The sequence below is a fragment of the Alligator mississippiensis genome, chromosome 6, assembly GCF_030867095.1.
Source record: "Alligator mississippiensis isolate rAllMis1 chromosome 6, rAllMis1, whole genome shotgun sequence".
Taxonomy (NCBI): domain Eukaryota; kingdom Metazoa; phylum Chordata; order Crocodylia; family Alligatoridae; genus Alligator; species Alligator mississippiensis.
The window spans coordinates 65,867,916-65,891,896 of record NC_081829.1 but is presented as its reverse complement, the minus strand read 5'-3'; the positions used below and the strand labels follow the sequence as shown (position 1 = coordinate 65,891,896).

Genomic DNA, 23,981 nt, shown 5'->3' with positions numbered 1-23,981 from the left:
GCTAGCCTAAGGGCTGGCAGGGAGCTGTCTCTTGGTAGGGGCTGGGAGATTGCTCTCTGCTTCCAGGGGGCTGCCTGCTACAAGGAGGCACCAGGGAGCACCTGCCTTTGGCTCCCCAGTAGGGGCAGGGGATATGGAAAAAGCTGCAGGGGAGAGGCAGGCTCCCCAATGCCCGCTCTGCGATTGTGATCAGGGAGTGGGGGCTGGGAGCTCCCTGTTGCCAGGGCACAGTCTCTGCCTAGGCACTGGTACCCCAGCAGCAGGCAGCTCCCAGGGGCAGGGAGCAATCTCCTGCCCCCTGCTGCCTGACTGGCCAGAAGCAAGGTTGCTCCTGGTTGAGCATTCACATACGCCATAAAGTGCAGTAAGTAATCGAGAATAAAGATGCTGCGTATATTTACAGGTAGCAAATTTATACGTGATTGCAGCCAATTACTGCACAGTAAGCATCAACACGTGTAGACAGTGACACTTACTGCACAGTAATTAGCTGTAATCTCGAGTAAAGCATCTCATATAGATGTGCCCACTGGGGACAGAAACACGACCATTGTGAGTCTGATAAGTGGGATCTGTAGTTCTGAGTGTCAGCTACATACTGGTGATGCTGAAGTTCGAATGTTGACAGTCCATACACATTGAAAAGGAGTGGTACCAGCACTGAACTCAATTTATGGAAACTTTTACAGTCAAAATATACTCATCCTATACAAGCTGTCATCACCTGATTTTGCCTCTCTCACTTACTGTCAGTATCATCTCATTATGTGAGTAGACACAATCAATGAAATTGAGTTATTACTCAACTCTGAAAAATGTAAAAAGCAAGAAATCATACCATTCAGCAGAGTCCCAAAATGGATCACTTGCAAGTATTCAATCTCACGCATAAATCCCTTCAGTGGTGTGGCCCAACCTTCACTCAGAACTTGGACCCACTGTAGGTCTAACTGAAAAGCAAATTCAGTTATATAATTAGACAACACCATCAAGGATGACTTTCATCAGGCAGGGGAAAGCCTGAGCCTGTGCTTGTCTGTTTATCTCCTCACACCTTGTGGCACCTTCAAAGGATCTGGCAGCACTGCAGGACATTGTGGTTGAGAATCACTGGACGCGTTTACATAAGACACTTACTGCGCATCAACCTAATAACACTGCGTAGTAGCATGTCACGGCAAAAACTATGCTAATAGCCTACTGCGCAGTGTTATTAGGCTAATGCGCAGTGTGTCACTAAATAACCATGCGCTCCTGCTACTGAGCAGTAAATCTAGGTACTGAACATTTAATTAGTACTTTATTAAGGAAGTACTAAACTAAATGTGCAGTATGTAAGGTACATTAATGAACATGTAAATGGGCCCAGTGTTTTAAGCAAATCTTTTATCCAAATGGATTTTCAAAGTCTTTTTAAGACTGTCCTCACTTACATTCATGCAACCTTATTTGCTTCCATGATATTGCTAACAATTGCACCTATAATTTGCTTACAATAAGAAAGGGCACAGAGGCAATTTTACAGAGAGAAAAAGCACCCATAATAAAAAGGTGGGGCTGAGACCCAACTAAAATTTTTGGCCAAATTACTGAAGCTTAGTGATATTTATAAGCCTCAGCACAAGCAAAACAGGCTGTAGCATACTAGAAGCTGTACAAAAAATTATGTCCCTTTAGATATGTTCTTCAAAACAATCTTTCAACTATATCTCAGCATGAAAAGTTTTAACCACAAAGATTATTTTTCAATTTTCTTTGTGAGACTCTAAGAGTACTGGCAACAAATACTATTAAGTTGTCACTAGTCAAACTTAAGGGATGGAATACATGCGGTTCTTTGAAAGATTTATGTTGTAAATTTTGATCAGCTTTGTTTTAATCTGATTATATCATGATAGAATTCTATTTTCGTATATAATGAATGCTTCTTTGGAAGATAAAATCAGGATGGAAACAGAGGTAGTAAAAACATTGTTTCTATGATGCTATTCAGAACTGATAGACTAAATCTGAATTTCAAAGTGCTGGGTTTGTAGCATTTGAAAAAGGAGTTCCACAGTTAGGAATCAGGCATCCCAAAACTAATGATATAACTGTAATAGTACAGTATCTACTAATACTAAAGAGAAACATAACGCACAGAAAAAGTTATGCAAAAAGTATTTTTTTTCCTATTTATTTGTTTGATTCATATCCTGTTGCTGTCATGTTACTAATTTTTAATTAAATGCTAATCCTTTAACTAATCATAGTCATATAGTACTAAAGTTTATAACAACCAGAAATCAAAGGGATTATGCACATATATTTGGTACTGTAACTTGTGCAGTAGTTTACTAACCTCTAAACCTAAAAGGTAAAATAAATTTTAAAAGTGTCATTGCATTCACAATGCCCACCTTGGTAATCTCCACAGCAGGCAGTGCATTAGCTTCTGCACGAGCCATGTCAATCTTATTTTCAGGTACAAACAGTTCAAGAACATTCCTAATTGCAGTATTGGGAACAATATTCTAAAAAGAAAAAAAAAATCAGTTAACGCCTTATTTTTTAAGCAGAAATTATACCAGAAAGGCAACAACTGAAAACAGACTTTAGAATCAGCCAGTAGGCAGGGTGAGTAAAATATCACCTACTTGTGCTTGTAGCAACTCCACAACCTGCTGAATGCAGTCATTCACTGTAGAAATATTTGTTTTCAATACTAGATCAGGAGATTCTGGTTTCTCATATAATGAGTCAATCCCAGTGAATCCTATGGACAAGTAAACCAAAACTAAATTGATTGATACAACACTCAATATACTAAGTGTCAATAAAACTGTAGAAATGGCAAGGAAATAGACCGTCATGCAAGGTTTGCATACTCAAAAATGGTCTTGACACTTCTTCTCATTCTATAAATAAAGCACTTAATAAAATCGGAGAATTATGATCTTCCATGCTACAAAAGAAACTTTTATTTGCTTACCTCTGGAAATATGTTGAGGTCAGTACTGAAAAGACCACTTATTATTGTCTGGAAAGCCAGAAACAAAAAAGAGAGGTATTTTTGAAGACAGAAGCAAGGGGTAAAGAAGCCTATTAGGGATCTGCAGGATTTAGAAGGTAGAAATTAGCTTATTTCTATTCCCCTCCTTTCCTTCATCTTCCAAAGGTGGCTGACTTTCTTCCTTTAACTTGAAGAGGTAGCAACTCTGATTCTCTTTATCTTTGTCCACTATTGATGAGAAGAAAAGGAGAGAATAAAAAGAAGATTTTTTGATAGCATTAAAAATAACTAATTGATTATCGTACCTTTGATTTCTCCAGCCCTTGCTTTTTTGTAAAGACCTTTCACATCCCTGCTTTCACAAATATTTAGAGGAGCATCTATAAAGATTTCAAAGAAGGGAAGTCCAGCAATTTCATGAATTTTCCTTGCATTTCGACGATCCTGTTATTAGCAAGAGGGAAGATCATAAGTCAATTCTCACTGAAATGTTGCTAACAGTTCTATTTGGCAACTAGCATCTGCCTGGAGTTGAATTTACCTGTTAAAGGTATGGCCAAATTCATCCTCTTTATAATTTTATTTCATACATAAAAATATATTCCAGTTAAGAAAAATGTATCTTTTGAATGTTTAATAAAAATCATTACTTTGATCTCAATTCTGTTTTTTCATAGGTCATTTGGGATAGCCGAAACTTTAAATCTGAACAATCATTTGTTACGTAACCTTGCCTCTTTTTAAAGAAAGAATGCTATAATTGGCTGCACTGACTTGACATTAGAAGACATCTGGTATTATGACACATAATTAATTTTAAGTATAATAGAAATGAATTAGAATTAAATCAATGTGATGTTAATATAAAAACCTGTAGTTTTTATTCCAGTTTTCCGTCTTTCAAGAAACTTTTGATTATGAGTCTCTTCAGTGAGATTTTACACTTTTTTCACCTTTAAATAGACTCCAAGTTTTCTGTATATATTTTTAACATGAATATGTCACGCTAAATTGCATTCTAGCAATTTGGACCTAGGAAATTTACTTTTGCATTCTTGTGAGTTTTTTTAAAATGACAGGAGGGAAAAATTAAAAGGAGTGTCCGCAACAATATAAATTACTCTGTTTAGAATTTTTCCTTTCTTCAAAATTACAGTAATATATCAGAATAGATTTCAATACATTTACCTTTGTAAAAGGGGAAATGAAACTAGTTATGCACACAAGACCAGCATCTGCAAAAAGTCTGGCAACCTCAGCAATACGGCGGATATTTTCTTCTCGGTCATCAGTTGAAAAACCCAAATTTTTATTTAGGCCATGCCGAATATTATCCCCATCCAGAGAGTAGCAAGGAATGCCATGGGACACCAGATACTCTTCCAGAGCAAAGCCAATGGTTGTCTTACCAGCACCAGAAAGACCTATAAGAGAGGACAGGCAAGCAATATGGAGGTTCATCTTCAGCATTAAAAAGAGAGAAAGCCAAAACGGTAGTCTAATCAACTTCTGGTTGTAAGTAATTCAACAACAGCTTCTATACAACTATGCCTAGAGAAAACAGACTAGATACCTGAAACAGACTGGAAAATACAGACAGACATTAGCCCAAATAAGATCATCCCTTCTCATTATAAAACCAAAAGCGGGGACTTTTTAAAGGCACATTAACTCCATGAAGATTACGTCACAGAGATTCACAACATCATCCTGTTGGGGCTAATGCGGGTTTGGTGCCCTATTTTTCCCATGAGTGAGATTCACTCAGACCTCTTATACCTCAAGAGCTCTGCAAGAGGCCAAGACAACTGGGACAGGAAATCTGTACCCTCACAGAGACGTACCATGGTGAGGTGCAGAACCTACTAGTTCAATATTTTATGACACTCAAAGGCCCTACATCAGGTCCAATGCCAACCACTTCCTGTACCAAATCCATCCCTCTGTACATACTTTAGACAGCACATAAGCAGTCCCTAGTATCTGTGTTAGAGAAAGAAAGGCTGGCTTGGGATGATATGGTCCATTTGATTTTCATTAGATAGTCACCTAACAGACAAGGACTAAGTACAGACAGTCAAAAAGCCCAAGGCTGAAGGGATTCAATCCTCACAGGTTGGTCTAAGCTGCATAGACTGAACTGATAAGCAAGTGAACAGACATTTACTTTTGATTCCAGAAATGTAGCCACATACTTGTAGTGGCCCAAGGTAGAAGCTGGAGGGCGCTAGAGCAAGCCCTCCCTTCCCTTCTGTAGCAGCTGCAAGGCTGGCAGGAAGCTGAGCTGGGGCAGAGGGTGTGGCCAGGCCCTGGCAGGCTGCTGAGTATGTCTGGGGAGGGGTTTAAACCCCTACCCTGGCTGACAGGGACCCTAGCTGGGGTGTGCCTGGAGGGAAAAGGGGGAAGCAGCCCTTGCCAGGTTTGTCCCCAAGGAAGGGGGGCATGGCCAATCACTGACCAGAGCAGCAGCTCAGGTTAAGAAGGGGAGAGATGGGGATTAAACCCCCCCCCAACCTCGCTTCTCTCCTACTGGCATGGGGACCCCAGCCGGGGTTTGCCTGGCTTTTTGCCCCTCTGGCCACTCATTTGATGGGGGGTATGGCCAGAGCTGGCCTGGGCAGAGCCTTAGGTGAAGGGAGGAGCAGAGAGGGGGATTAAACTCCCCTGTCTCCCCACTCTCCCACCAGCACGGGGACCCCAGGAGAGTTTAATCCCCCTGCCTGCCCTCCCTCCGCCTGAGGCACTGTCCAGGCTGGCTCCAGCCACACTTCCCACCATGTGAGTGGCCAGCAGGGTGGAAAGTCAGGAAGACCCCAGCTGGGGTCCCTGTGCCAGTAGGAGAGAGGGGAAACAGGCCAGAGCCAGTCTGAGGTGCTGCCTGGGCTGGCTCTGGCCATGCCTGAGCCGCTAGAGCAGCAAGTAGGGAGGAAAGCTGCGCAGACCCAAGGTGGGGTCCCATGTGGGTGGGAGAGTGGAGGGAGGGGGGTTTAATCCCCCTCCCTTCCCTGAGCCTGCTGGCCCGTGCCCCCCATCCCCTCCACTCTAGCAGGGAAAAGTCTGGCAGGGGCTGCTCTGCTCATGCCTGGCAGACAGGGTATGCCAGCTGGGTTTCCCACCCCCAACCCCATGTCAGTCAGCCCTTACTGCTCCAGCTAGGGAGCAGAGAGCTGGGGCTAACTGTTCTTCTTGAGCAGACAGCACAGCCCAGCCCAGGGCTGCAAATCATGCTGGGATGCTGGGGCACTGATTTAACTTGAACCAGGAAGGGGTTTGGGACAGAAGTTCCATAAACAAGTTTGACCTAAATCAGTTAAGTCTGATACTACATTCAGTCAGGTTTATCTTAAACCAGTTTGGGCCATTTTGAAACCAGTTTATGTGCACTGAACTTCTGCTCTGTTACAGGTTTAAACCAGTGTCTGAGCACTTAAACTGGTTTATGTGTAACATCTGTCCCTAGCCCTGTTGTGTTACAGATTTGAACTGGTTTCTGATCACTTATATTGGTTTATGTGTAACATCTGTCCCTAGCCCTGTTGTGTTACAGATTTGAACTGGTTTCTGATCACTTATATTGGTTTATATGTAACATCTGTCCCTAGCCCTGTTGTGTTACAGATTTGAACTGGTTTCTGATTACTTATATTGGTTTATGTGTAATTTCTGTCTCTAGCCAAGGACTATTGTTAATCTAGGAAAGCTGACTAAAGGGCCTCAGATATACTTACATTTTTAGCCAATTCTTTTAATATTAAAGTAACAGACAGTCACTATTTCTTTTAGTATAAGCAGGAATCAGTAGTATATCTAGGGTGGGCTGACAGGGGAAACTGCCCCAGGCATTGACTTGTGGGAGGAGGTAAAAAAGAAGAGCTGTTGCTGGCAGCCACATGATTTCAATTGCTCCAGTCACTTCTGGAAGTAAAAGAATTAGCAGTAATATAAACACCAACACATGGAGTTTCTAAAATGAAAATATTTTGGAATTTCCAATTCACTGGACATTTTGAAGTTTCCTTTAAACTGGAAATTCCGAGCTCCTGACATCTCTACTTGCTTTACTGACATGTGTTTATGGGTTTCAAGTTGCAGTTACCCACTAGTAATGAGCAATTTTTCCACATTCATTTTCAGTCATAATAAGGATTACAATACCTGTTAGCCAAACTGTGCAGCCTCGAAATCCACCTCTCGTACCCACAATTTGTCCTCTCTTACTCCTGCTGACATGATGAGCTTGATAAACCACATTAGTGGATCTTGGGAGAGCCTACAAACACATACACAAATACTTTATTGTTGTGTTTCATATTGTAGAAGAGAAAATTTCAACAAGAATAAACATAAAATAAAACATCAAATTCAATCAAAAACTGTTATAGTAAAGCCCAGAAAAATGTTTTTTTCTATACTGTTTCTGAGTAAATAGTGCACAGATTTATAGAAAACTTCAGCAGTTGAACAGAAAGGGGTAAAATAATAAGTAAGATATTTTTATTTGGTGCTATATAGATGTACAGTGACACGGAGAGCAGGAACAAGGGCTTAGGAAAGTGAGGATGGGAATTGGGAATGGCAGGGATGAGAAGAATGTGACCGAGAGTAGGGTAAGTGACAAGAAAGACAGTAATTAGGATAGAGTCTGGAGGAAATAGACTGGGTCTGATAGGAAAAGCCTGATGGGAGGAAATGGTATGGAATCTTGAATTGAGGACTGTATTATGCCATACACACAAGAGGTATGAATTAGAGTTGAACCAGCAATTTTTCTTTTTGTATTTTCTAATATTGGAGTGCTAGACTTTACAACTATAATGTAAGTTTTTTTGTTTATGGAAAGTACGCATATATAATTTTTAGTAACTAAGCCTTCAGACTTCTGAATAAGTGTCTCCAACTTAGCAATGTAATATTTTATCTATTGTGGTAAATCAGACACTGTATCATGGCCCTTAAAGAAAGGAGGTCTTTATTTATAGACATATATAGGCATCTGCATGTCTCGTGAGACAATAGATTTGTACCAAATAAGGCATCAGCTCATTAAACATCTGTGTGTGTGTGGTTGTAGAGCCCAATTCTTGAATGACAGTCCCTTCACTTATCGCATATGAAGCTCATATCTAACAGTCCTGAATATGATGTGGGTTTCTTCCTGAGGTTTCTTCTTTCCTCAGCCTGCTGGGCTCTTCTTTCCTCCAGTGCCTTCATTCCATGCTTAATAGACAATTTGCAAGAGCTTTGATCCTCAGCAAGCTTCTTTCAGTAATTTGGCTCAGTGTTCATTGCCTTCATATCTGTCTTTCAAACATCTTTGAAACAGAGATAAGAACAACCACGTGGTCTTCTTTTTGTGAAGCATTCTCCATACAAGCGATCACCATACACCTATACTTTGTTTATCCTCAGTATAAACTTGTATTGGTTCTGTTCTATTAATTGGACCATGGACCTAAGAAAACAACTTGTGTTCAAATGCCTTTGCCATTGAATGTTGGCTTCTCATTAGGGCTGGGTTTCCTACTGAGCCAAAGAAAAAGCCTCAGGGCTAGGGATAGACTTTCAAATAGCCGGAGCCTAAATTGATTCAGTCTTTGCAGGTTAGTCTAACCTGGCTAAGTTGAATCACTTTGCAAGTGAACAGACATTCAGGATGTGCAGGCACATACCTGCAGTGGCTCAGGGCAGAAGCCAGGGGGTATTAGAGTGTGCCCTTGGCTGCAGGGAAGCTGTGCTGGGGGGGCTGGGGTGGTATGTGGCCAGCCCCTGGCAGTAGCCTCAAGTGAACTGGCCAAGGGGGGGGGTTTAATTCAGTGGCAGGGGTGGGGGCACGGCCAGAGGCCGGCTGGCATGGCCCCGTTAGGTGAGGAGGCAAGGTGGGCGGTTATATCCCCCCAGCTCTCCAGCGTCTAGTGGAGGGGGTAGGGAAGGAGCGTATTTCGCTGCTTGCCCCATGCAGTGATTGATCAATGATGACAGCAGTCATGGCTGGCAGACCCTAGCTGTAGGCCCCTGGGGACAGAGTGGGGAATAAACCCCCTCCCCACCCCCTCTGCCACAGGGGCCATGTTAGCCAGCCTCTGGCCATGCCCCAACCCCTGCTGCCGCTGCAGTGAGCAGGGAGTGCCAGGCAGATCCCAGGAGGGGGGAATTAAACCCCCTCCCAGGCCTGTTCACTTTAGGCTACTGCCGGGGCTGGCCCCGCCCTTGCTGCTGGAGCAGTGAGCAGAAAAATGCCTGGCAAGTCCGTCCTGGTGGAACATGGGAGGGAGGGGGGGAACAGATCACTTCCCTGCCTCCTTTGCATTGTGGGGGGGCGGTGTCTGGCCATGCCATCGCCCTTGCCCACCCCTGCTCCAGCTAGGGAGCAGAGGAACAGGGCCAGCCCTGCTCCACTGGAGCAGAGAGCACAGCCCCCCGCCCCCTGCTTGGGCTGCAGAGCATGCTGGGATGCTGGGGGACTCTGGTTTAACTTAAACCAGGAATGGACCTGGGACAGAAGTTTCATAAAGCAGTTTGAGCTCAATCAGTTAAGTCTGATACTACATTTAACCAGGTTTATCTCAAACTGTTTTTGGCCATTTTGAAACTGGTTTCTGTGCACTGAGCTTATTTTCTGTTACAGGTTTAAACCAGTTTCTGATCACTTAAACCAGTTTATGTGTAACTTCTGTCTCTAGCCCAGGAGTCTGAAGGGAAAAACCATACAAATATTTTCTCCCATGGAGATCTGGATGATCATTTACATGACATTTAGTGTACTGCATGTGCAACAAGGAGCTCTTAAACTTCACCATAATGTTCCACCTAGTGTTGTAAAAATATTTACACTTCTCCTAGGAATAAAGAAGTAAAGTGTTAAAATTCTGTTTGCCCCAGATAATTTCAGAAAAAAGAAAAAAAGAGTCAGCCACAAGAAAATAAAATGGAAGAAGTATTTTAAACATGTTGGCCAGGAAGACAGTTCATTTTTTCTGTTTCTGAGATCAGTAACATTCTTAGGATTCAGCAACAGAATACACATCTATTTGGAAAAACAATGTTTAGTAATAACAGATGAGTTTGCTCCTCTAAAATTCTGAGCAAAAATGTTTGAGTAACAAAGAAGTCATTCCTTTTCCTGCTCCCCATTTACTCTGCTTTTGCCTTTCCTCAGAGAGACCAGCCTAACAATTCTGAAAAAAATAATTATCAGTTTCTAACTTATTTAAAATGTTTTGGTTAAAAGATTTCAAAAGCTGACTTCCTTTTTTTACAAAAATTCTGGGTGCAATTTTACACTTGCAATTGTTTAGGAGTAAAGGGACTGATCATCTTGGACTAACTAGGATAGTCCCAAATTTCAGGACAATGTCCCAGTTTCCCCAAGGACTCACTGAAATGGGACATTTGCCTGAAATCTGAAAAAAAAATCCCAGAAAAGTGCCAAGCAGTGTCTTACTGCTTCTGCTGAAAGGGCATAGCACAAGGTCTCTGAGGTGACTGATAATGCTTCTTCCCAAAGCAGTATAGTTGCATTCTTATGGTACTGCACCTTGGCTACTTAGTTATGCTCCTCTCCAGAATTAACAACTTGTCTACAGTAATGCATTAAGACAGCAATAATAACTAAAAAAAGAGATATAAACTACTTCAACGGGAGGTTTGTGGAGCATCCAGGATTTTGCTCCCTGAAAGCTGGCTGCTTTATTTTTGGCACAATTACTGTTACATTCTTATATCTGACCTACAGGCACTTTTAATATCGAAGTGAACAATAACTGAGTGTACAACAGACAGACGCAGGCTGGAATGGCCTAGCCTGGGTCCAAGGCAGTCTGGTGCTGCTTCTCTGCACTGTCTGAGGTGCAGCACAGGGAAGCTCCCTGCTGCCCTGCCACCTGGCCCCAGTGCAGGCAAAGCCTCCCATTGCTGAACTCTGCGGAGGACGCCCTGCTCCCTGTGCGCCAGATCCAGCCCATGGGCCATTAATTGCCCATCCCTGAAATAAGGCATTGAGGAAACGGAGGAAACTGAGTGGAGTGATTTGTGACAAGAAAGTACCAATTCATCTGAAGGAAAAAATCCACAAGACAGTGGTGTTATTGTACGGATAGAGTTGCTGGGCAGTGAAGAAACAACATTTATCCATGAAGTTGTTGGAGATGAAGATGTTCAGGTGGATCAGGAAGTCAGCAGCAGAGCCTAACAAGCAGAATTGGTGCCCAGGGGGGCGCAGGTTCCTAGAGCAGGAGCAGAGGGTAGGGGCATTTTGAGACCGGGGGTTAGTCCAGAGAGCAGAGCAGGGCCGGGCATGGTTCCAAGGGAGGGGAAAGCGCACAGGTTCCAAGAGCAGGGGCAGAGGGGCAGCAGTCTTACCCATGCTAGGAACTCCTCAACACACAATGATGATATCAATAAAGGAAAAACTGGGCAGACTACGAGTACTTAGAACAGGGAGGGGAATCCTCCCAAATTGCAAGATATGATAAATTCCTATTCTCAGATCCATGATACTTTCTCATGACATGATGGGAAGTCCCAGAACTAAAAAATTTTGAAAGCTGCTGTTTTAACCAGTGGGAGATGCATTCAGCCCTGTTGGGATTTGACAGGCCTCCTTTTCTCGCTCTCAGTTCCCATTTTAATTGCCATAGCTCACAGAACAGACGGTTGCTCCTTCACAGATTGCTAGCAACTGATTGCTTCTCCTTCAGGAGTTACTTTATTGGTTAAAACAGATTGTTTTGGAGCCTTTGTTTTCTGTGGCTATTACTGAGGTTGAGTACATTTGCCCTTTTCTTTTGTTTTAAAGCAAGTTTTTTACTCCTTGTCCTTGTTGAAGGAAGGAATCAGTAAATGTCACCGTCTAATAAACACCAGCACATCAATGCTTCAGACCAACGCTCAGGTACAGAATTCTTCCCCAGTTAATTGCTCAATAATAAAAAAAAAAAATGTAATGCTGGATGTCTTGGGAGATTTGGACCACAGCATTTTAGCAAGTGCTAAATGGACATGGCATCTGAAATTAAATCTGTCATAGTATTAACTATACCTAAAGTAAAAAAGTAATATTTATTTTGAAATACCAAAGTTTGTCACAATTTACAGAACAGCATCAATTGTTGATGGCTATTCCTAGTTCAATGGAGCACAGAACCACTAAATTTGGGTCCAAATTTACCATTTCCTACAGTTTGGAAGCTACTGTTACTGTTAACTTAGAACTACCGACACTGCAGCACAAAGCTCACCTGATACTTCATCTTTAAGCCTGCCAGTTCCTAAAGTTTCCCTTCTGCAAAAAAAGTCTATCTCAAATAGGAATTCCCTCATGAAAATACATTATACAGCTGTCCCAGGACTAGGCCAGCAGAGAAATATTTCCTATAATATCCTAGTATTAAGAGTACATTAGCTGCATATCCATCCAATGGAACAAAAGAATCAAACTTGTATGAATATATTTAATGCATGATTGTATTGGTAGTGAATGCAACTGTGAAGAAATCTTCCAGAGAATATATTGACTGTAGCCTGTTTTATAAAGCTGCAAGACTATATTAAAGCCCCAATCTAGTGAAGACCTTATATGCATGACTAACTTTATATACTAGAAACAGCACAAATAATGTATATAGGATTAATTACAAAGAATGACGTTAGGTGGGTAAGAGAGCTTCTCAAACTGCATACATTTGCAGGATCTGTGCCTAATTTTAGAAAATATTAAAGAACAAATTGCTAACGCCAAGCCAACATGATAATGCAGAAAAGGCTGACTATATCTCCCAGTAAAGAGGAAACAAACTTCCATTGATTTCAGTGGGTTCTGAATTGGGCGTGTCATGATTCCTGTAGTTTTTGCACACATAAAAAAAACCCCTGTCATTTGCCTTTAATGGATTACAGAAAGTCTACAGATTCAGGGCTAATGTCAGTTCTCACTACCGCATTCTTAGCAATAAACTTTCTGACCATAAAGAGGTTTTCATTTAATGGCTATTTAATAATAAAAACATAACAGTGTTCTGATTAAGCATTTCACATTTTCTTTATTCCATAATTCAGTTTTATACAGTCCAAAAAGAATTATTTTTTAAAAACCTGTGGTAACCAAGAAATGTTTCTTTTTTTAATTATATAAATTACATTTTAGTAAAAATAAGCACAACAAATAAAATGACAATTGTGGTTACTCAGACCCAAATTAAATGTCAGCATGTGAGAAGTGTTCTATGGAAGCAAATAAGACCATTTTGTGCTAGGCATAGTTCTGTACAGGACTGAGGCCTGACATTGCAGGCACACTCCTTTCTTTATATTTTTAGACGATCTGTTAAGAATACTGTTTTCAAAACATGCAAGATTTCATGTTTTAAATAGATTTTGGCCTCAATCCTGCTTCTACTTAAGTTTTTAACTCAGATTTTTGACAGTAGCCAGCAGGAGGCAGCGATGAGTCGGGCTCTATAACTAGCCTCGGACCCCTTCCCCGCCCCCACAGCCAAGTCAAATCCCCCCTCCCCGCGGCCAGATGGCTGCTCCTTGGAGGGACTCAGACCAGGGTGCTCTGTTGGTGCCTGCACTGCTACTGCCTGCAATGGCAGGATTAACCTCCGCTTCCCCTCAGGCTACTGGCATCTGGCTGCCATGGCCCCGGGTGCAGAAGTAGAGCCTGCCTACACCCCCCTGCAATGGGGGGATTAAACCCCCATTTCCTCTCAGGCTAGCAGGGTTTGGCTCCAGTTCCACTCCTGCCACCAGTCACTGAGTGAGCGGGGAGGGGGGCCGGGGACCCATGACAAAGTCTGCTTCCCCCTCCCCCTCTAGACAGAGCCCAGCTGGGGTCCCTGCAGGCTAGGGTGGGGGTTTAAACCCCTCCCTGATCATACCCAGGCCTGCCTGGGCCTGGCCATGCCCCTTTCCTCAGGTTATTTTCCTTCCATCCCGGGTCTAGCACACCCGGCTTCTGGCCTGAGCCACTACAGGCATGTGCCTGCATTTCCGTAGTCAAAAGTGAATGTCTATTCACTTGCAAATTGGTTCACTTGATCTACACTTCTTAGACTAACTTGCAAAGATTGAATCAATTCAGATTCTGACTTTTTGAATGTCTGTCCCTAGCCAGAAAGTTAGCTGTTGCCGCTATGTAATATGCCTTCAGCCACCCCTGTACGACTGGTAGCTTTGCCCACACCACACTTTTTGAAATCCTAGATCCCCCTCTGAGAATGGGGGGTATCCTCTTCCAAAATTCATAGGAAATCCCACTTAGTTTACGGCACTCACAAAAGTTACAGGTAACCCTGCAAAACACAAGGTCTCTCTTGCCCACACAATAGCCTTCCTCCTTTTTCTTTGCAGTCTGATTTCTCCTAATCTTTCTCCCCTACACAGTAATACATCATTTTTGCTAGTATATAGCACCTCTCATCCCCTCCACTCCCAAATGAAGAGGGGATAATAGGACTCTGATTTAGGGCTATAGAATTATGAACTGTACTGCTCGTCACACCCATCTCTACTCAAAGACTTCTTTTAGAGTAGCTGAGCTGCCTGGTGATGTGCCACAGAACATCCTGCGTAAGTATGAACTGATTCCATGGGCTCACATAACATTAATCATCAACTTTAAGGCAAACTTCTGAACTGGGAATCCATTTTTTATTCAGGGCTCTGAATAAACTGAGTGGAACCACACTTGTTCTCTGGCACAATCTAACTTTTTATGTTTGTTAATTTTGGCAATATTACATCAATCTCTTTCCTTTGCCAAGAACATACCATGGAAGATTTTAAGGAGACTAACAGAGACATCCTAGTTACCTGAAACAAGTGGCCATTCAGCTTGGAGACAGACAGTTGGAAATGCCAAAATTACTCTAGTAACGCACACAGGTTTTTTAAGATTGTGTTAGTTCAAGAATTTCTGATACTTTATTGTGACCCTAATTTTGAATGCAACAGAAATTCATATCTGCTCATGGAACCACAACTTCTTTATAAACTTGAAAGAAAGAGTAAAGTACTTGCTCCCATTTCCATTCACAATGCAGATAAAATGCACATCATACACTGGTTTCTTAAGCTGCCCCATGACTTTAAGTTAGCAATTACCCAGTTCAGGTAACTTGTTCTACTGAGACAGTAATATATTACCACTTCTTTCATTAATACTAAAAAAATAAAAAAAATAAAAAAAATAAAAAAAAATTAGTTTTTATGTTGGGACTCATAAATTTCACAATGTTTTTTCAAAGCTGAGAAAAATGGGCAAATGTTATTTAAAAAAAAACTCTCTATCTTCTTTCCAAAATATAACAGGCAGCTCTGTGAAGGAAATTTATAGATTTCTCCAGTGTCTCTTTTGCTGAACGCAGAGCTGCTTCAGTAGCTGACAAATTTAACAGTACCTACTGATAGGGCCAATATTTTTCCCGTTCTTTAAAAAAAGCGCTTTTAAATTACTTCTGTAAATGACTGTACTTTGACAAACCTCCATGCCATTATGCTAATTGTATAAATCAGTGGTGCTCAATTTATGGCCTGTAGGCTGCATTTGGCTTGTGGAGCTGTATAATCTGGCCCATGGGACTCCCCCTAGGTCTGGAAATCTGGTGGTGGGAAAGTGGTGGCAGCATTAATGGTTCCCAGAGCTGTCTCATAGTTGTAGCAGAGTAACTCTGTGCCTGGGACATGTCTGGGGAGTCCTGTGGGCCAGATGACATGCTCCTGTGCTCCAGATCAAGCTATCTTTTATCAGACCAGTGCAAAACAGTTGAAAAAATTCTTAGCAAGCTTCTGGGCACAAACACCCTTTGTCAAGCTGAGGAAGCATCTGCAGATGGTCTTCTTCCTCAGACTGACAAAGGATGTTTGTGCCCAAAAGCTTGATAAGAAGAATTTTCCCAACTATTTGAGTTGGTCTAATAAAAGATATCGGATTTATCCAAAGAACCTTGTCCGTCTATATCCTTAGACCAACACGGCTACAACATAAACCCCAGATCAAGCTGGCATTTGGGCTTGATCTATGGTGGACAGGGTCAGTCTGTGGCCTGATTCAGCCTACCAGATCAGGCCGTGGATCAACCACACATGCTGGCCTGATCTGGCCTGTGGACTAACCCCATGCCACTCATCCAGCCTGTGATGCCAGATGGGTTGAGCACTACTGGTATAAACCATAGGCATTTTGGTAGGCAACCATGAATTTTGGTAGACAACACCTACCTTGTCAGATGCTATAAGTGGACGGCAGAAAGGAAGTGTTTTATACCAAAAGGAAAGGGATGGTGAAAGAGCAACTGCTGAGGCAAGGGAAAAAGAGTAAACTAGATCAGTGTGGATAAACAGGGCATTTCACAAACTGGAGGAAATCTAGTCTCTGGCTTAGGTATGTGAAAGGTTAAATGATTAATTTAACCGATAAGTATAGTGATAACTGGTTAGCTTCCCTACTCTGGATAATTTCTTGTTTCACAATTTCCTACTCAAACTGGTTTTTAAAGTTTTGTTGTTTAAAGATCGCTACTTAGACTGGTTTGTGTTAAACATGGCTGCAGCAAAGATGATAGATTCGTATCCTATTACCTGGACTAGCTGTTAACTCCAATGTGCCTCAAGGTGTTAACTGCCTAGTTTATCCTAATTGATCTAACCTACCCATATTTTGAGTTATTGAGAATGTTTTTGCTTTTTAAATAAAGCAATTTGGAAAAAGAATAAGTAGCATCTGCATTTTAATGTCCAAGAACCTGTTGGTGGATCATTAGACATGCTGCCAGAAATATCAGAAATCCAAAAGAAAACAAACTAGCTTCCATCTCAAGGATTCTAGGGATGAGGTTAATTTATTCATATATTTTATGCTTTAAGTATAAATTTAGCTTTTCTTCTAAAAGTTAAGATCCTCAGCTCAATACTCTCTCTCATCATGTGCAGGCAAGGACTGTTTTTAGAGTAGGTAGCATAGCATATTAAGGTATCAGAAATTCTTGAAGATTTAAAACGTAATCTTGAAAAACCCACCTATGTTAGTGTAAACAAACAAATATTCTCTCTCATCATCTGCAGTCAAGCATTTTTTTTTGGTTAGATAGGGCAGGATAATGACCTAAACTTTGAAATATCTGTCCCAGTCCTAAGCATCATTCAAAAATCAACCTGTAATATGTCAAAATAAGGTAAATAAAGTGAAATGTTGTTTAAATATTAGATGAAGCGAGTGGAGTACTATTCTCCTGCTTTATTTTTAACCATAGGGTTAGCTTTGACTTTTCAAATTGAACATGAATAGCTAAACAAACTTGAATTTCATATATGTTGCTTTATATTTATCAAAGATTTGAATTACAGCCTCTAGAATTTTCATGGTTTCAAGTTATTTCCCATGTTGTAACCCCATATGCCTATTAGGCTACACACCTGAATTTGAATAGTGTCCACAATTGTTAAAAGCCTTCTATTTATGAACCATGAAAAAATACTAATTTTGATCACTTCAAGTTATATACTTGAGGTTGTTCACTTTTTTCTGTGACAAAACCTATTGCTCTTACTTTGGTAGGACAAACAAGATTTCAGCCTGCTCTGGTATTCAAAGCCACTGGACTGAAACACTTCTTTCTGCTCTGACATTAGCCTAGGTAAGAGTATGAGGAAATGTGCACTCCACAATAACATTTATTTATTTACAAAAACATAAAAGATGAACATAATTAAGAACAAACAACACCAGAAGCTTAATACAGATGTCAAATATTAGGAAACTTTCAAGGCAGCCACAGCAGGTACAGCCAAACGTACAAAGTTTTAAAAGGTACAGTTGTTTCATCTTACTAAATAAAAGTTGTCCTGACAATACTGTCATCATCCTGACACAAAACCTGATAAGTCAAATTCAGCTGTAGTAGGTCTCTAATAACTTTTCTGATTTTACACTAGGCAGTAGTTGGCACAAAGTTTTAAAAAAATCTGTGTTGGTGAAAACTATGCAGGTAAGATAACACCTTGACTTCTGCTAAATAGGAGGCCTGGACTGGTTCCAAAGCCAACAGAGGCTGTCTTCAAAGTCCCATGGAAGTAGCTGCACTACCTTGTTAGCAAGTACAGAAAGTAGCCTTGTCAGCAGTTCTGGAGGACAGCCACTCATCTGGTCTCATGACTGGCAATATGATTCTACGCTAGGAAAGGATGGCTGAATTAAAAAAAGAAAGAAAGAGAGAGATAAAAGAGTTTACAAAAGACGAAAGAGTAATATAAAACAGAATCAGAAGAGCAGAAAGTAGGATTGTGGGTTAGGTTACATGGAGGTCAAGGAGAAAGGGATTTGGTGGTAGGGGTCTGCTATAGACCCCCACACCAAGGGGAAGAACTAGATTTGGGGCTCCTGAGGCAGCTCTTGGAGACCATAAAAACTAGGGAGGTGGTAGTCATGGGGGACCTAAACCACCCAGACATCTGCTGGGAGACGCAGACAGCAAAGTCCAACCGTTCACGTAGGTTCCTATCCTGTGTACAGGACCTCCATCTGATGCAGGAGGTACATGGTCCCACTAAGGGGGATGCCTTACTGGACCTGGTATTGGCAACGGGGGATGACATGGTAGGAGACCTACAGATCGGTGGTCACCTGGGGGAGAGTGATCACCAAATTATAGAATTCACCATAAGACGTCGAGTGGGTAAGGTAACTAGTAGGGTGAAAGTGCTAGACTTTAGGAAAGCTGATTTCAATGAACTCAGGCGTTTAGTCAAGGACGCACTACAGAGCAAGAGCTTTGAAGAGTTGGGAGCCCAGGAAGGGTGGCTGTGCCTTAAGGAAATGATCCTTCAGGCACAGAGGGAGACGATCCCAATGCGGGGAAAAAGGGGGAAAGGGGCCAAGAGGCTTCCTTGGCTGACCAGAGAAATCCAGAGCAGTCTACAGGCTAAAAGGGGGGCATATAAAAAGTGGAAATGGGGAGAGATTACTAAAGAGGAGTATAGCTCCTCTGCTCGCACTTGTAGGGAGGCAGTTAGACAGGCCAAAGCTACCATGGAGCTGAGAATGGCATCCCAAGTTAAGGATAACAAAAAATTGTTCTTTAGATATATAGGGAGTAAAAGGAAGGCCCAGGGTAGAATAGGACCTCTACTAAATGGGCAGAAGCAACTGGTGACGGACAGGGGGGACAAGGCTGAACTCCTCAATGAGTTCTTTGCCTCAGTGTTCCTAAGCGAGGGACAAGACAAGGCTCTCACTGGGATTGTAGAGAAGCAGCAGCAAGGCGCCACACTACCAAGCATAGACCCTGAGATGGTGCAGAGGCACTTGGAGGAACTGGATGCGTTTAAGTCGACAGGCCCTTATGAGCTCCATCCGAGGGTACTGAAGGCGCTGGCTGATGTCATTGCACAGCCACTGGCGGGAATATTTGAACACTCGTGGTGCATGGGCCAGGTCCCGGAGGACTGGAAAAGGGCCAATGTGGTCCCCATTTTCAAGAAGGGGAGGGAGGAGGATCCAGGCAACTATAGGCCAGTCAGTCTCACCTCCATCCTTGGCAAAGTCTTTGAAAAAATTATCAAGGCTCACATTTGCGAGAGCCCGGCAGGAAAAATTATGCTGAGGGGAAACCAGCATGGGTTCGTAGCAGGTAGATCATGCCTGACTAATCTAGTCTCTTTTTATGACCAGGTTACAAAACACCTGGACGCAGGAGTAGGGGTTGATGTTGTATACTTAGACTTCAGGAAGGCCTTCGATACAGTATCCCACCCCATACTGGTGAACAAGTTAAGAGGCTGTGACTTGGATAACTACACAGTCCGGTGGGTGGTGAATTGGCTAGAGGGTTGTACCCAGGGAGTCGCAGCGGATGGGTCAGTATCGACCTGGAAGGGAGTGGGCAGTGGGATCCCGCAGGGCTCAGTCCTTGGACCGATATGCTTTAATGTCTTCATCAGCGACTTGGACGAGGGAGTGAAGTGTACTCTGTCCAAGTTTGCGGATGACACAAAACTGTGGGGAAATGTAGACACGCCAGAGGGCAGGGAACAACTAGAAGCAGACCTGGACAGGTTGGACATATGGGCGGAAAACAAGAGAATGCAGTTCAACAAGGAGAAATGCAAAGTGCTGCACCTAGGGAGGAAAAATGTCCAGCATACCTACTGCCTAGGAAATGACCTGCTTGGAGGCACGGAAGCAGAAAGGGATCTTGGAGTCCTAGTGGACTCCAAGATGAACATGAGTCATCAGTGTGATGAAGTCATCAGAAAAACGAATGGCACTTTATCGTGTATCAGCAGATGCATGATGAACAGAACCAAGGAGGTGATACTTCCCCTCTATCGGGTGCTGGTCAGGCCACAGTTGGAATACTGTGTGCAATTTTGGGTGCCGCACTTCAAGAGGGATGTGGATAACCTGGAGAGGGTCCAGAGAAGGGCCACTCGTATGGTTAAGGGCCTGCAGACCAAGCCCTACGAGGAGAGACTAGAGAAACTGAACCTTTTCAGCCTCCGCAAGAGAAGGTTGAGAGGCGACCTTGTGGCTGCCTATAAGTTCATCACAGGGGCACAGAAGGGAATTGGTGAGTATTTATTCACCAAGGCGCCCCCGGGGGTTACAAGAAATAATGGCCACAAGCTAGCAGAGAGCAGATTTAGACTGGACATTAGGAAGAACTTCTTCACAGTTCGAGTGGCCAAGGTCTGGAATGGGCTCCCAAGGGAGGTGGTGCTCCCCCCTTCCCTGGGGGTCTTGAAGAGGAGGTTAGATAGGCATCTAGCTGGGGTCATCTAAACCCAGCACTCTTTCCTGCGTATGCAGGGGGTCGGACTCAATGATCTATTGAGGTCCCTTCCGACCCTAACATCTATGAATCTATGAATCTATCTCTCAGACAGGTAATGATATGGCTGGGCACCCAGGGCAGCTGCCACATTTAATTTTCTTCTCTGTCTGGCAAGTTCTTTATCCAGCTCTCTCAGGACTCATGAAAGTACCCAAACGTACCTGAGAAAAATTAATTGTTTTCATTTTGGTTTAGCCTGAACCATTTTTTTCTAGAATAAGTGGATAAACAAAAAACTGAATGATTTGCTCAGCTCAGTGTTGAATAGATCTTTAACTGCAAATTCAAAACAATGATTGTTTTGACTTTTCTAGTACTTACAGTTGTATCAAATTATTCTTAAAATTCTTCCTCCCTAAAATAAACAAAAGCATGTAAATAAGGTCCATTTATTTAAATGGAAATATATAGGGCATTATTCTACAAAGTGTCAATTTTGCTGATTTTGGGTCTAGGTGAGAGTTCAGCATATCATTGGAGTTTTCTGGAAAAAAAATGGCACTGTGACAAAGTAAACTGTTACTTCAGGACTTTGACAATTTGACAACCTATTAATGGTTAAACATTAACTTCTGATTATAATCTGTGTAAGAACTCAAAGAAAAATTACTATCAGCAAAAGGTGAAAAGATGACATTGGTTAACTAAACTAACAGCACAGGATCTCATCTGGCAAAGTGGCAGAGACCAACATCCATCTGTCAATCTGATCAAGCTGTTACAGCAGCTTTCTGAAGATAAGTTATATCTTACTTTCCTTACATAAGCTCTCTAACTGTGCTGATCACTTTCAGGACAAGGTCCATGTGCATTAATTTACATGCAACACTACATGTTATATTTATAACTGTACATATGTTTTTTCTCAATTAAGACAATTATTGTTAAAAACATAACAGATTCCACATAGATGCCTCTGGCATTGATGAGATTATTACATTTCTTTCTATGTGTATTTTTTAAATGTGATTATAAGTATAGCTATAGAACACAAAACTACCTCCCACCATAACTTCCTGGAAAGGTCTGATGCTGCAGAGCTCACACTGAGGAGAAATATAGAGTTCAATTAAACTATTCATGGAGTAAGATACTAACTAGACCTAAGATTAGTGGAATCAGGCTCTAGGCAGGAGTATTCCTATGTATTTGGTATAGGACCAAATTCTGCTTTCAGTTATTTCATGGCAACAAAAACAATGATTAAAAGACAGTAATTTCTTTCTCTGGAGTTGATCTAAACTGGGTTGCATTGGCATAACTTGAAGGAAGAATTAGCCCCTTTTATTTAAAAAACAAGTCTTGCACCAAACACAGCTGAAGTCTGTGCACCATCTGTGTGCTGTATTCAACTCCTATTTTACATGCAGAATGCTCAATGAAGTCAATGGGCATTTTTCCAAAAATTAAACAATTTGAGATAAAAAAATAAATTAGTCATATCCTTGTCTTTATGAGCTCAGGCTTTCTACTGATTTTAATACAGCCAGTATCTGTACATTACATGAAATTTTCTACAAAACTGCAGAGGTCAGCTAGTAATTTAGAACTGAAAAAAAATTGTTGCATACCACTCACAGGTTACCCTCAGACTGACATAGTCTAAGAAGAACAAACAAAAACAGACTTCTGACTTTGGATCTGTTTTCAGAAGCACAGACAAATGTCTCCCTCAGCTGCATACAGCATAAGTTAGAGAAGCAGCAATCCTTTAAAGACTAATTGTAATCAAACAGAGAACAAAAGCTGAGGCCATCGGTAAGCACCTAAGCCTTGCCTTCATATGATAGGAAGCTCTAAAACCTTCTTCCTGGAAGCACTGAGATGGAGTTCTCATCCCGTTACATTGTCATTAAAGATACTGGCTCCTCAAACTAGTTACAGTCTGAGTCATCACTAGGTTTTATCTGGGAATGTAGGAAGCTGTTTAGATGGATGCAGAACCTGGGTCTGCTGGAAATAATCAAGTTCCATTTTTTCCTTGAAAAAAGAATGTTTAAAAAGATTTTTAATAATAAAAAACTTAATATTATAGAATATTTGAAATGGAAAAAGGTTCATTTTTCCTCTTTTTGGATAACTGTTCTTTCAAAGTCAGTATTTCCTATGAAGAATTGGTTTTGGTGGTTCTTTGAGGTAATGTAGTTCTGATGGATCAAGAAAAATGTGAGGGGCAAGGATTTTGGGGGGTGATAACTTTTCTTGGACAACTACATAGTTGAGATGAACACAGACAAGCTTTTGGGCACTACGCTACCCTTCCTCAGGTCTCTTAGGGTTTGGCTGTTTGATACATCAGTACTATAACAGCATTAAATTATATTTGAAATTTTAGAGTTTTTTTTGTCTGTAACACTGTTATGTACACTCTTCTTTGCTTCAGACAATTACAGGGATTCACGCTTTTAAAATGGATCTGGAAGCAGGTTTATATCTGCTCTTCTAGTTTATACTCAAAAGGATGAAGGTGAACAGGGGTGAAGACAACTACATAACTGCCTTAAAACATTTCTGGTGTTTAATGGATGACTTGTGTAAAGGATAAGTGCATTCCTATACTATTTTGGTCCAGAAGTAAGCAAATTTGGGTTGTAGGCTTTAGCTTTAGGTTGGGAATTCAGTGGGGGTTGGGTGCCTGACTATATGAAGTTTCTTTGAAAAATTTCAGTCTTAGTAAACAGGAGGGTTAGCACAAGTTTATCTCTTGACCTTTCATGTGATATCATTAAGTACCCTTCACTGGAGGCCCAGCGGTTAAAAGCAGCACACCAGTCCTGAGAACTGCTGAAAATGATGGGATTTGTAGAAGGTGAAATTATTTTACAAAAAACACATATGCCCTCTTTTCATCAGAAAATTTTAAAGTGAATTTTTAACTGTCATTGCTAAAGTCACACCTACTAGCTACAGCAAGGTGTTTGCTGGCAATATTAGCAAAATAAACATGTTTCTTCATGCAGAATTATCTAGGAAAGGATTTAGGAAAGACTAATCATGAAAAATAATATTTGTTTTTCAAAGTAAACAAGAAACAAAACCAGATGAAGACATTTCTGCGCAGCAGTTACCATTCTTCGAATCCGAACAAAATGACATTGAGACAAAAATGCATCTAGGAGGGTCAGATAACCATAGTGACGTCATAAATACTTTTAAATTCT

General features: G+C 41.6%; 1 protein-coding gene across 4 annotated transcripts in view; it reads right to left on the bottom strand.

Moving 5' to 3' along the window:
* Positions 1-23,981, bottom strand: part of LOC102558514 (bifunctional 3'-phosphoadenosine 5'-phosphosulfate synthase 2) — a 135,290-nt gene that overhangs the window by 15,582 nt on the left and 95,727 nt on the right. For all 4 annotated transcript variants that reach the window (XM_059729939.1, XM_019484284.2, XM_019484286.2 and 1 more), the window contains 6 exons: positions 7,148-7,262; positions 4,181-4,416; positions 3,298-3,436; positions 2,637-2,755; positions 2,400-2,513; positions 839-950 (listed from right to left, as the gene is read on the bottom strand). In XM_059729939.1, the coding sequence (XP_059585922.1) occupies positions 839-950; positions 2,400-2,513; positions 2,637-2,755; positions 3,298-3,436; positions 4,181-4,416; positions 7,148-7,262 (835 nt within the window). The remainder of the gene's footprint in view (positions 1-838; positions 951-2,399; positions 2,514-2,636; positions 2,756-3,297; positions 3,437-4,180; positions 4,417-7,147; positions 7,263-23,981) is intronic.